This window comes from Chiloscyllium plagiosum, unplaced genomic scaffold (assembly GCF_037043375.1).
Source record: "Chiloscyllium plagiosum isolate Xiang-an unplaced genomic scaffold, Cpla_swu_hap1 HiC_scaffold_19, whole genome shotgun sequence".
Taxonomy (NCBI): Eukaryota; Metazoa; Chordata; class Chondrichthyes; order Orectolobiformes; family Hemiscylliidae; genus Chiloscyllium; species Chiloscyllium plagiosum.
The window spans coordinates 17,380,637-17,394,622 of record NW_028270157.1 but is presented as its reverse complement, the minus strand read 5'-3'; the positions used below and the strand labels follow the sequence as shown (position 1 = coordinate 17,394,622).

General features: G+C 40.4%; 1 protein-coding gene across 1 annotated transcript in view; it reads left to right on the top strand.

The window, feature by feature from the left end:
• Window positions 1-13,986, top strand: part of tmtc3 (transmembrane O-mannosyltransferase targeting cadherins 3) — a 63,434-nt gene that overhangs the window by 32,422 nt on the left and 17,026 nt on the right. Inside the window, exons 7-11 of the mRNA XM_043709892.2 lie at window positions 2,304-2,556; window positions 7,753-7,901; window positions 11,554-11,674; window positions 12,912-13,023; window positions 13,729-13,832. Coding sequence (XP_043565827.2) covers window positions 2,304-2,556; window positions 7,753-7,901; window positions 11,554-11,674; window positions 12,912-13,023; window positions 13,729-13,832 — 739 coding nt within the window. The remainder of the gene's footprint in view (window positions 1-2,303; window positions 2,557-7,752; window positions 7,902-11,553; window positions 11,675-12,911; window positions 13,024-13,728; window positions 13,833-13,986) is intronic.

Genomic DNA, 13,986 nt, shown 5'->3' with positions numbered 1-13,986 from the left:
TCAACTGTATTATCAGAGTTCCAGGGGTTAGATTGTGAAGGGCGATTACGTCAACTACAATTTCAGTTAAATTACGAAGAGAAATTTGGCACTGACTCAGTTTGGAAATATTATAGCTGTTGGTCAAAAGAATAGCTTTGAGTTTGGCTTAAGGAACAAACTAAGGCAGATTGGGAAGGGAATACCAGAGCTTGTTTTTTCACGGCTGAAAGCCATCAGTGAAACAAGCGCAATTGAGTGTATTCAAGAGTGAGAATCGCAGATATCTCAGAGCATTGTAGGACTAGGAGAGCATAGAGAGATAAGGTGAAACTATCAAAGGATTTGAAATGAAATAATTTTAAAATTGAGACCTTGCATAATTGTGGGAGCCAGTGTAAATTGCTGAGTCAGATAGCTTTATATTCCCTCGAAGACACAAGAGTAAGAATGTATTTTATTGAGGTTTTACTGATAAGATGGGTCAAAATAAATTGTTCCATGGTGATAGGACAAGAGAATGTAGCTATAAAATTTGAACCAGACATTCAGGTGAAAACATACGAAGCACTTGTTCGCGCAAAGCGAAGAATGTATTTGAATCTGTCTTCCATGAAAAGCAGCAGAGAACAGTTGATTTAATCATTTTAAATCCAAGATTTATCCCAATATATGTAAGGTTAGGGAGCCAAGGCAGGTGAATGGAGTTAAAAAACACATCGCACATGATTCACCAAATTTCAGATCAAGCCAATAAGAAAAGACCATAAGAAATATGAACAGGACTAGGCTGTTCAACCCCTCACGCCTGGGCCATTCAGTAGGATCATAGCTGATCTGACATTCCTGGAATCCCACTTACTTGCCTTTTCCCTATAACCCTCAATTACTGATCAAGAGTCTAGCTATCTCAGCCATAACTAAACACAAGGTCTCACCAACGCTGTCTATCAAATAAGTTCAAAAGGCACTCAACCCTCTGAAAGAAGAAATTTCTCCTCCTTTCAGTCTTGAATTGGTATCCCTTTATCCTGAGACTGTTCTCTCTGGTCCTAGACTCTCCCATGAGAGGAAATATCCTCTCAGTATCTACCCTGTCAAGCCCCGTAAAAATCCTTTGTTTCAGTGAGGTCACATCTCATTTTTCTAAACTCCAATAAGCGGAGTCTCAACCTGTTTAACCTTTGCTCATAAGATGGTCCTTTCATACTGGGCATCATCTTAGTGAATCATTTCTGATTTGCCTCCAATGAAATTATGCCTTTCCTGTCAACACTCCAGATGTGGTCTTATGAGCACCTTGTACCATTACAGTAAGACTTCCCTCGTGGTATACTCCAATCAACCCCCTTAAAATAAAGGCCAGCTTTTCATTAACCTTCCTGATTACTTGCTGCACTTGTGTGATCACTTTGTGGTTCATGCACCAAATACCCCAAGTCCCTTTGTGTTGCAGGTACCTGCAGTTTTCTCTATTTAAATAGTATTCTGTTCTTTTGTTCTCCCTTCCAAAATAAGCAACTTCACATATTCCCACATTATACTTCACTTGCCAATGTTTTGCCAATTTACTTAACCTATCAGTATTTCTCATAAACGTTTTTGTGTACCCCTCTCAGTTTGCCTTTTCACTTTTTAGTGCCTTTCACAAAGTTAACTGCAGTACATTTGCTTTCTTCCTCCAAGTCATTAATATTGTAAGCAGCTGCAGTCCCAGCACGGTTGCTATGGAACGTTGGTTACAGGTTGCCAACTTGAAAAATAACCCCTTTCCCCCACTTTGTTTCCTATCCCATAACCAATTCTCTATCCACATAATCTGATACCTCCAACGGTCTTATCTTATGACTGAACCATTGGTGAGGTACCTTGTCGAGTGCCTTCTGGAATTCCAAATACAATGCACCTGCTGGTTCCTCTCTATCCACTCTGGTGGAGACCACCTCAAAAGGCTCCAGTAAATTGGTTAGTCGCAATTTCCCTATCATGAATCCTTGATGACTGCATGATTCAATCACGATTTTCCAAATGTGTTGCTATTATTTGCTTCATAATGGATGCCATTTTTTTCCCAAAAATAAATGTTAGGCTAATTGTCCTAAAGGACTCTTTCCTCCTTTAATACCTCTTTATTACCTTGAAACTTTTGATCACCTGTGTTGATATTTCCTTGTGACTTACTTTGAGATTTTATTGGCTAATGCTGTTATCAACACCGCCATGCATTTTACAGTGTTAAAGATGCTGAATAATTGTAAGTTTTGTTAAATGGGTACAAGGTTTTTTTTTAGATGATTGCCAGTAACTTAATTTTTCTCTTGCAGGTTTGATAATCCAGCTGCTGTCAGTCCAAGTCCTGTAAGGCAACTCACATTCAACTACCTCTTGCCCCTGAATGGTTGGCTTCTCCTGAACCCATCAGAATTATGCTGTGACTGGACAATGGGCACTGTCCCATTAGTGGAATCATTCTTTGATGTTCGAAACCTTGCCACAGTCATTTTCTACTGTTTAATGGCTCTACTGATCCATTATAGTCTTCGCTATCCTGGAGAATCATCCCAAGTTGTAATAATGGTAAGAGCAGCTGCAGACGCTGGCCTAGTGATTGCTGTAGCACAGTTAAAAAGAGAATTCTCCACTGGCAATGACCAAAGGATACAGGTCAGAGGAAATTGACAAGAGAATCTGGGCAAGGGGAAGATGAGTGTTGTTTACCATAGTTCTGGAGGTATGTCACCTGCAAAGGTGATGGAAGCAGATTCAGTCATAACTTTCAAGCTGGGATGGAAATGGAAGGGAAATACAAGGTTATGAGTACAGGCTGAGGAATGGGAGTAATTATTGTTTTCAGAGAGCTGGCACAGGCGCAGTAAGCTAAGTAGCTGTCTTTTTGTGTTGTATGATCCTGTGATAACTGTTGCAAAATGAGTTTATACAAATTGGGTGTGCTACAATTTTGCTGTCATGCGAAATATTAAGTTATGCACGTTGGCAGGAAGAATAGAGGAGCTGAATATTATTTAAATGGACAAAGACTGCAGAAAGCTACAGAAAAGAAGAATTTGGGAATCCTCATCCATGAATCATGAAAAGCTACCATCCAAGTTCAGGAAATAGGGAAGGCAAATAGAATGTTGGCCTTTTTCAAAGGGGATGAAGTATAAAAGGAGGAACATTTTTCTCAAACTGCACAAGGCACAGGTCAGACCACAGGTGGAATACTATGAACAGTTTTGGACCTCTTATCTAAATAAAAATATGCTGGCATTGGATACAATCTGTAGAAGGCTCACAAGGCTGATATCAAGTATGGGCACACTGTTATGAGGAGAGGTGGGTGGATTGGGCCTATACTTGTTGGAATGTAGAAGAACGAGAGGCGAACGTATTGAAACGTACAAGATTCTTTGGGGATGAGACTGGTAGATATGGACAGATTATTTCCCTTTGTGGCAGAGTCTATGACCAGAGGGCATAATCTCAGAAAAAGGAGTTTCACATTTAAGATAGAGGTCAGTGAATTTGTGGAATTCTCTACTACAGAGGGCTGTCCAGACTAGTTTGTTATGTGTAGTTCAGGCTGAGAGAGACAAGTTTTTAATCCGTAAGGGAATCAAAGGTTATGGGGGAAAAGGCAGAAAGTTGGAGTTGAGAATTATCAATGAGATCAGCTGTGATCGAATTGAATGGCAGAGTAGACTCAATGAGCTGAATGGCATTGTTCTGCATCTACATATGTTTTATGAAAGAAACTTGTCTAAACATTGGGGTTATTTAGCCATTCTTCTAACACTGAAAAATGCAGGGAGTTGTTTGCAAGAAATACGTAGAGGATATTAATACAGTATTGCATCACATGTTTTCACTAACCATTTATTAATTGTTCCTCAGAAGTCTTTTAAGAACTGTGTTCTTTGCTGTTGAGCTTAAATAAGCGTTCATCATAATTAAGAAATGCTATGCAAACATCTCTCTAGACTTCAGTTAATCCACATTCCTTTCACAATCAGAAGCAGCCTCTATTTCAATAGAAGTATTTAACTTCAATGAGTCCCAAGCCAGTTAGCAGAATAATTGCTTGTTAAACTGATGCCCGAACTTTAAAGGCTAGGACTGTGAGAGCCGGTTGCAGGCAAAGAACTTCAGAGGGTTTAAGGCCTTCCCAACAGTGAGACAAAAGGAAAAGAGGTAGCAAAACGTTGACAGGTTATAAAAGACCTTTTGGATCAGTCTGCCCCACACATTTGTTCTTCTTTTTGACTATAGTGTCCATTCTGATGTTCCAAGGGAAGATTCTGATGGGATGGGGGTGAATTAGATTTATGGATGGCGATAGAATTAGTACATGGTTAAAGTGTCAAAGGAGCCCACCCCAGCGCTCTCTATCCGAGGCAATTTAGCTAATCTTATTCTTCTTTCCTTTCCCTGCAATCTGGAATTTGTTTACCCACCATTGGCTTATCTATTTTCCTTTGAATGCTTCAGTTTGAATCTTTATCTGCAAACAATTGCAAGACAATTTCTTTCTGTTTCCTCTTTATGAACCTCTCATGAATTTGAGTACCTCCATCAAATCTCAGATTTTGCTGCTCTAATCTGAGCTGGATTTAGATTTCCCAGAATAGCTCAAATCTCTGAGGCCATAGAGGGTGGGAAAACTTCCACTTTGGGAAGTTTGAGGTATGTTGTTTGGATGATATACATATAGCTTTGTTCTAAGTCTGAACGCATTCTCTTAGCTTTGACAGTTTAATTATTGTATAACAATGATTGCACTTCAGAAGTTCTTCATTAGCTATATAGGACTTTGGAGCATGCTGAGACCATGGAAGGTGTTACACAGGTGCAAGTTTGTTTTCCTGTTCTGTTCTAAAGCAGAACACCGTTTTCTAAAATGAAAATGTGTTCATTCATGCATCCATTCATTACCATTATCAGAAAGTTGAATGGATTTCTTCTGTTTAAAATGAATACTTGCATGTTTCATTTGGCATATTCTACTTTTGTAATCTTGAAATTTGATTCGATCCCTTGACAAACCCACATGACTTGGTGTGCTAGTTAGATGGGAGGGAAAGATGAAGAGCAGACTGACGTGCTGTAATGTGACATGACCAAGTGCGAATGGTGCAGCAGTGTTTTTATATCTAGTTTTGTGTCAGTGGCTTTGCCCTTCCCATTTCTTCCAACCCTCCATCTATCCAGGGTCCCTGTGGTCTAATAATTCTAGTCTGTTGCACATCCGAGTTTCATTACTCCACTCTGCTTTCAGTCGCCAAAAGCAATAAGTTCTAGCGTTCACTTACCACATTTATCCACCTCTTTCTCTGTTTTTCTTCCTTCCTTGAAGTCACAATTTAGGACCTAGCTTTTTGATCACTTGTCCTAATATCTCTTTCTGTAGTTGAGTTGAATTTTGTCTGATTTATGCTGGTGCGAAGCACCTTAGATCATTTCACGAAGTTAAAAGTACTACATACCTGCAAGTTGGTGTAATTTTGTGGCCATTTTGCTTGGAGCAACTTGTGTCTGATTAAGAACTGAGATCATTTGAAGTAATGTCCAAACCTGCTAACACCAGCCAGTTCAATCTAATGTGGCCGATATGTGAGACACTAGTTCTGACTCGAAAAGTCTTCCTAAGTCACCTGACTGTAAAACAATCAAAGAATCAAGAGATAATTAGCACTACCTCGTCCAGAGACCTAATAAATTTCACAAAATTGTAGTGAGTTCCACAGCTATAAACTGCAGTTGTTCTAATGAAAGAATTGACTCAGTTTTGCACTGGACAAAGTTTGAAACAGGAGGGACAACCAAAGCTGCAAGATGAGTAGTGGAATAAATGTAAAAAAAAATTTCAGTTTTTTATCAATTGGTTTTACCATTTAACTGTGAAAGGTGCCTGCTGGTTGCTATTTTTATTTGTTGATGTCACTTGGGCATCATTGGCTGGACCATCATTTACTTGCAGCTTGTTACCAAGAGGACAGTTAACTGTCAACCATGTCGCTGAGTTTCTGTAGTCACGTAGGTCAGACTAGGTTAGGACAGTAGATTTACTTCCCTAAAGGACATTAGCGTACCCAATGGGTTTTTACAACATTTGACCAAGGTTATTGGCTGTGAGCTTTTCATTGTAGATTTTAGAGTTCAAGTTTCACTGAGTTAGTGGGATTTGAACCCATGTCCCTAGAACATTAGCCTGACGTATTGACGTTACCACAATGTGACTGTTTCCCCATTTTCTTGCATTTTGCCAGTATTATTATTGAAGAGGCAGATGAGGGGAAGACTTGCATTCATGAGGAGCATTTCTTGAGTTTGCATCCCCTCACCCGGCAGGGTGAGGGTGGTTTTTTTTTTTCAGACATTTTCACCATGGCTTTGTTCATGGAAAATCATGTCTCTCGAACTTGATTGAGTTTTTTGAAAAAGTAACAAAGAGGATTGATGAGGGCAGAGCAGTGGGCATGATCTATGTGGACTTCAGTAAGGCTTCCCCATGGGAAACTGGTTAGCAAGGTTAGATCTCATGGAATACAGGGAGAACTAGCCATTTGGATACAGAACTGGCTCAAAGGTAAAAGGCTCAAAGGTGGTGGTGGAGAGTTGTTTTTCAGACTGGAGACCTGTGACCTGTGGCGTGCCACAAGGATCAGTGCTGGGTCCACTACATTTTGTCATTTATGTAAATTATTTGGATATGAACATAGGAGGTTCAGTTAGTAAGTTTGCAGATGACACCAAAATTGGAGGTGTAGTGGACAGCGAAGAAGGTTACCTCGGATTATAACGGGATCTTGATCAGATGGGCCAATGGGCTGAGGAGTGGCAGATGGAGTTTAATTTAGATAAATGCGAGGTGCTGCATTTTGGGAAAGCAAATCTTAGCAGGACTTATACACTTAATGGTAAGGTCCTAGGGAGTGTTGCTGAACAAAGAGACCTTGGAGTGCAGGTTCATAGCTCCTTAAAAGTGGAGTCACAGGTCGATAGGATAGTGAAGAAGGCATTTGGTATACTTTCTTTTATTGGTCAGAGCATTGAGTATAAGAGTTGGTAGGTCGTATTGCAGCTGTACAGGACACCCATTAGGCCACTTTTGGAATATTGCGTACAACTCTGGTCTCCTTCCTATTGGAAGGATGTTGTAAAACTTGAAAGGGTTCAGAAATGGTTTACAAGGATATTGCCAGGGTTGGAGGGTTTGAATTATAGGGAGAGGTTGAATAGGATGGAGCTGTTTTCTTGGAACTTTTGGAGGTTGAAGGGTTATCTTATAGAGGTTTATAAAATCAGGAGGGGTGTGGATAGGGTAAATAGACAAAGTATTTTCCCTGGGATGGGGGAGACCAGAACTAGAGGACATAGGTTTAGGGTGAGAGGGGAAAGATACAAAAGGGATTTAAGGGGCAACTATTTCACGTAGAGTGTGGTGCGTGTATGGAATGAACTGCCAGAGGAATTGGTGGAGGCTGGTACAATTGCAAAATTTAAAAGGCATCTGGATGGGAATATGAAAAGGTAGGGTTCAGAGGGATATGGGACTAGATTAGATTGGGATATTTAGTCGGCGTGGACGAGTTGGACCGAGGGGTCTGTTTCCATGTTGTACAGTTCTATGACTCCATTTCACACAGCAAGCAGTAGTTGTGACATGACTTGTGTTCTTTCACTTGAAAGTGCTCAATAAAGAATTGTATAACTGATGTTTATTGTTTAACATCTAACTCTACATGTGGCTCAAACTATGCTCTCTCTTTTCAGGCACTTTCTTTCATGGTGTTACCATTCATTCCGGCATCAAACTTGTTCTTCCCTGTTGGCTTTGTGGTAGCAGAGCGTGTGCTTTATGTTCCGAGCATGGGGTTTTGTTTGCTGGTTGCCCATGGATGGAAGAAGATAGCAGAAACATGGTATTGTTATAATTACTCTGAATCATTGTATTCATTTAATTAAATGTTCAGTGTGCAAAATGTTCTGCATTGATCATTAACAGTATAATTAAAATAGAATTGGGAACATTGCTTAATTCTAGCCAAGCACCAGGGTTAATTTCTGAAGGAATAGAATTGAAAAGCGGTTAAATTGTATAGAGCAAAGGCAAAAGTTGCTGGAGAAACTCCGGTCTGGCAGCATCTATGGAGAGAGAGCAGAGTTAACAATTTGAGTCCAATGAGCTGCCTTCAGAACTGGACTGTATCATGAACTGTTTTCTCTCCACAGACACTGCCAGACCTGCTGAGTTTTTCCAGCAATTTGGCCTTTGATTTGATAGATGTAAAGGAGATGGTTCCACATATTCGGGTTTGTGGTGAGTCCAGACTATGATGCACAAATACGTGATTCTCGTTAATAAATCCAATAAGAATTCAAGATAAGTTCTTGACTCTGAAAGTTTGGAATGTGGAACCTAGTACCACGTGGAGTAACTGAGGCAAATGGGACAAATGCATTTGAAGAGGAGCTGGATCAATCCATTTGGGAGAAAAGCTGAGGAGGGCTGATATGATTAGAAGTAGAGGATTTGGGAAACTCATGGAGGAGAAGCACAGACGTAGACTAGTTGGACCAAATGGCTTATTTTCAACTTTGCACATTCTGCCTAATTCTTGATATCATCTATTAACTTCCACAATGTTGTAACCCGCTGCCCTCTGGAACAACCCATAGCCAGTCCTCAAAGCCTCCTCACAGCTGTCCTCAAAGCCTCCATGAAAATATACAATGCCCTCAATAACTTGTCTGAATCTTTCGCCCAGTTCCACCCAACTTGATAAGAAGCATCTGTGAAGGAGCCATACATTTTGATAGTTTCCAACAAACCCAGATGGAGGCGAATTGCATGTTGGAATACTTGGAAATATGGATCCTTATTGGGGCACCATAATTTCTGTCTTTTCATGTGCAGTGTCATTGTAATTCAATGTCATTTGGTCCAAACCAGTATTTAGAACGATGCATGGTTCAGTGGTGAAAACAGATGGCATCTTATAAAAGGGAATTGGATAAGTAGGGAGAGAAGATTGCATGGAAAAGAACGGGTGCAGGGGATGAATTTGATGGCTATTTGAAAGAGCTAACATGAGCATAATGGTCTCCTGTGTAGTGTGATTCGTATGTTTTGATGAATCCTGCAACAACGGACACATCATTCTACTAATACTGCTCTTGCAGCTGTAAAGTATTTACTAAACAATAAGAATTGAGGATTGCCTTGTTAACGTGCTTTGGATTTTTAAAACATTAGTCTGTCATAAATGTGAGGGTCACAGCAACATTCCTGCTACACCATTATCTCCCCTATGAGTCATCTTAACTGTTAACATTTTGGCAGGGCAGTTTTCTTCAGTTTTTGCACTTGGTTAAAGATTAGGAGCTGCCAATATCAGGTGAACCAAAATTTGGCAGAGCAACTAAGTTTGTATGGATTGTTTTCTTCAGACCAATGACAATGATTTACATGTTGCTTCTTAATCCACATGACGCACTGTGACTAAAATCAAATAAATTCATTAGGCAGTTTAACTCTGGTTGGAGAAAGTGAGGACTGCAGATGCTGGAGACCAGAGTTGAAAAGTGTGGTGCTGGAAAAGCGCAGCAGGCCAGGCAGCATCCGAGGAGCAGGAGAATCGACGTTTCGGGCATAAGCCCTTCTTCAGGAATGAGGCTGGTGTGCCAAGCGGGCTGAGATAAAAGGTGGCTGGGGAGAGACTTTGGGGGAGGGGCGCTGGGAATACGATAGGTGGAAGGGGGTGAGGGTCAACACCGCCCTCTTGACCTGCAATCATCTTCCTGACCTCTCCGCTCCCCCCCCCCCCCAAAAAAAACAATATTTCCTCTTGTGGACACATTTGGGACAGGCCAGACTTTGAATTCTGGCTGGAGACTTCTCCAGGAGGTATTTGGGCAATCTTTAAGATTATCTTTGATCAAACATATTCTGATGGTATTTGGAAAATGTAGGCCATTGTAGATTGCCAATTCGGTGTTGTGCTGAGGGCATATTTGTGTAGGAAAGTACTATCTTTCAGAAATTAAAGAGTCATAGAGATCGGGGTAGTACAGAAAAAGGCCGCTCAGTACTATCCTCAATCTGGATTAGTGATGCTGGAAGAGCACAGCAGTTCAGGCAGCATCCAAGCAGCAGTAAAATCGACGTTTCGGGCAAAAGCCCTTCATCAGGAATATCCTCTTCCTTCCCACCTATCCACTCCACCCTCTTCTCTGACCTATCACATTCATCCCCACCCCCATCCACCTGTTGCACTCTTTGCTACCTTTTCCCTGGCCCCACCCCTCTCCCATTTATCTCTCTACCCTGGAGGCTGCCTGCCTTCAGTCCTGATGAAGGGGTTTTGCCCGAAACCTGCTCCTTGGATGCTGCCTGACCGACTGTGCTTTTCCAACACCACTTTAATCTCTGCCCTTAATCCAAAACCACCTATCCTAAATTAGCAGACCACTTGTGTCATTATTGTTTGCTGCATCACGCAGTGATTTTCAAGACATACTGTATAAATTTGACTTCTCAATTCATAATGACTTTAACATATGTTTTATTAGCGTGAGGCTTTCTTCATTCTTCAGAAACTGGAGTTTCTGGTCAATAAAGAATAGAATAGATTAGAATCCCTACAGTGTGGAAACAGCCGTTTGGCCCAACAAGTCCACACCAACCCTCTGAATAGTATCCCACCCAGACCCCTTCCCCTACCCTATTACTCTACATTTCTCCTGACTAATGCACCTAGCCTACACATCCTTGAACGCTATGGACAATTTAGCATGGCCACTTCACCTAATCTGCACATGTTTGGACAGAGAGGGAGCTGGAGCACCCAGAGGAAACCCACACAGATACGGGGACAATATGTAAACTCCACACAGGCAGTCGTCTGAGGCTGGAATCGAGCCTGAGTCCCTGGCGCTGTGAGGCAGTTGTGCTAACCACTGAGTCATCACGCAAAGTTATGGAATTGAAGTGCATCGTGTTTCAGCAAGTCCTGAAATGATTTTGAGTCTTTGACTATGCCATGACTTTGGGAATTCCTAACCTTTGGATACTAGACACAGAATTGCACACACGACTCTTGGAACAAGCAATAAAATGGCAGAAGTCACATGTACGTACTTCCTTTCATGCTGTTAAAATGCCCCGGAGCCCTTTACAGTCAGTGAGAGGGTTTTGCAATGCTGTCATCGAAAGCATGGTAGTCAAGTTGTGTTTCTCAAGTTGCAATAAATATCAATGAGACAATGATCAAAGATTGTGGTGGATAAGAGATGCACACAGAGCACATTATCAAGGTGAACTCTGCTATATTTTGAGATCTTTTCCATCCAGTTGGAAAGGGGTTGGGCTTTGTTTTAATATTTCGCCAAGAAGAAGCCTGGTTGACTCCATGTTGGTAAAGGCAGATTGGGGTCGATATTCACTTTATTTTTGCTATCATAACTGATTCAATTGAAACCTCTATTCCGCTGAACCAACAGCACTTAATGCTGTTTATTTTGTATTATTTTGTCAATTCATTGACTTGTTTTTCTTACTGTACTTTTCTTCAGGAATCTAAAGAAGTTGTCCTGGATTGGTTTGACAATTCTGCTTGTTGCCCACACTAGCAAAACAATTTATCGCAATTGGGATTGGGAATCTGAATACACCCTATTCATGTCTGGTCTGAAGGTATGATAAGGGGATGGAAATTAGATTAATATCCAGTAAGTTGAATATATTTTTCACAAAACCAGAAGTTTGGGAAAGTTCAGCAGGTCCAGCAGCATCTGTGAAGAGAAATCAAACCCTTCCTTAGAATATATTTATCAATTGGCTTATATCTTTTCCAAAGCTTTTGAAATGTTCTTTATTTGAGCTTTGTAGGACTCTCCTTTCAGGGAACATATTTTTAATCACACTGCAACTGATATGACAGAATGGAATGAAATGTAAACAAAAATGTAGCTGTTTTCTATATTTTTAAAAAATCACTGGGAAGCAATCTATTTTAGTCTTGTTATTCTGTGCACGCAAATAGTGGTAGGACAAATAGAGAAGGCTGTCAAAAAAAGAACAGATGGAACCATTTCCTTAATAAAAATATCAGAAACAAGAGCAAAGATGTTTTGCCAAATCTTCATAAGACAGTGATGAATTCTCAACTGGAGTAGAGTTCAGTTTTGGCTCTGTGCTTTTAGGAGAATGTCAAAGCCTCGTCAAGATTCCGTGAGACGTTTGCTGGAATGTGTGAGGGACAAGGCATTCCCATGATGGGGAGATATGTGAAGTAGAGGCGTTCTATTCAGAGCAGCAAATGTTAGAATGGGGAGTTGATCGAGGTGTTCATAATCATGAATAGCTCTGATAGAAAAGCTGTTTCCAGTGGCAAAAGAGCTGACAGAGGGTACAGCTTGCAATTCACACAAGAGCCGGAGGCAGCATGAAGAACCTTTTTTATAAGAAAGCAACTTGTTCTAATCTAGAATGGATTTACAGGATGCTGAAAGATTTGTTTGTAACGTTCAAAAAAGAATTGGCTGAATACTCAAAGGCTAGAAATCGGCAAGGGGTTATGGGGCAAGAGCAAGGTAGCATGACTAATTGCATAGTTTCATCAAAAAGTTACCAAAGACGCAATGCAACAACTAACCTCTTTTTGCACTGCATTTTTAAATTCAGTTTTAATACAAAAGGGTGATGCAGCCTTCAAAGTTCTGTGTTCAGTTACAAATGTTTACCGTGGCTCTCATTTGTGTATCTTAACTTCAGTATTTGGACCTTGTATCTGTGGGAAATTTGGGCAAAAAGGAGTCAATAAGTATATAAATAGTTTGGTGCCCATCTTTTAAAGTGGGTTTACAGGAATTTGGCAACCTTCAGAAGTTTTGCTCCCAAACTGTAATTACACATTTTTTCAAAATTAAAGGTCAATAAAAACAATGCCAAACTTTGGAACAACGTGGGACATGCTTTGGAAAATGAACATAATTATGGGAAAGCTTTGAAGTTCTTCATTCAAGCCACTAGGGTTCAACCAGGTAACACAACCTCCATTAAGTTATAAAATAGTTGAGCAGTTAGAGATGGGTGTATCCCTTCTGGTAATTGTTCACATCAGATGGGAAATGAGAGTTTAGATTGTGTACAGTTTAAATTGACATTGGCTGTGCTGATTGAACACACAGTCCATTACGCGCATATTGCATGCATGTGTATGCATGATTGGAATATTTTGTGTTTTGCTATTGCACATGCGTTGCAAAATTCTAATCCAATTCTTAAGTCAAGGCAAAGTTTGAAGAAGAAAACCAACTCGACAACAAGAGCAAAATTTATGTGTTGGCAACTGAGAGATTTTTTTCTTTACCATGCTGTATTAATAAAAAAACTGAAACTTTTCCAAAGTCACTGTAAATAACCATATGAGCCAAGGGCGTGCCTTCCTTGCACATTACTATATCTGAGCCCAGTTTGTTGTTTGTTTCCTGAACTGTTGCTTTGTGAACTGGACTTTCAGGCCATCATTCATAATTTCACTAGCCCTGAAATGAGTGGCATTAAAATTGCAATATTGCTTCAGTATTCTGAATTGTTGAAACATCAAGCTGTTTTGGGAAGCATGTACTGAGAAACCTGCATGCGTCCTGTTGATGCATTTTAGATCAGATATGTGTAAAGCCAGTAGAATGTCGATTAGTAACACTTTGTGGTGTGTTTTATTGTTTCTTGTTCTTACCACAAAGATGATATCGGGGCCCACATGAATGTTGGAAGAACGTACAAAAACCTGAACAAAACCAAAGAAGCAGAAGATGCCTACATGCTGGCAAAATCACTAATGCCGCAGGTATGCTGAGCTTTCACAACGGCTCAAATCTTCTGACGCAACAGTTTATGCTAGGAGTGTCACTTAATGGACAGTTCTGAGGAAGAGTCATATTAGAAGAATATGATTTCTTTTTCTTCACAGATGCTGCCTAACATGTTGAATGTTTTGGCAC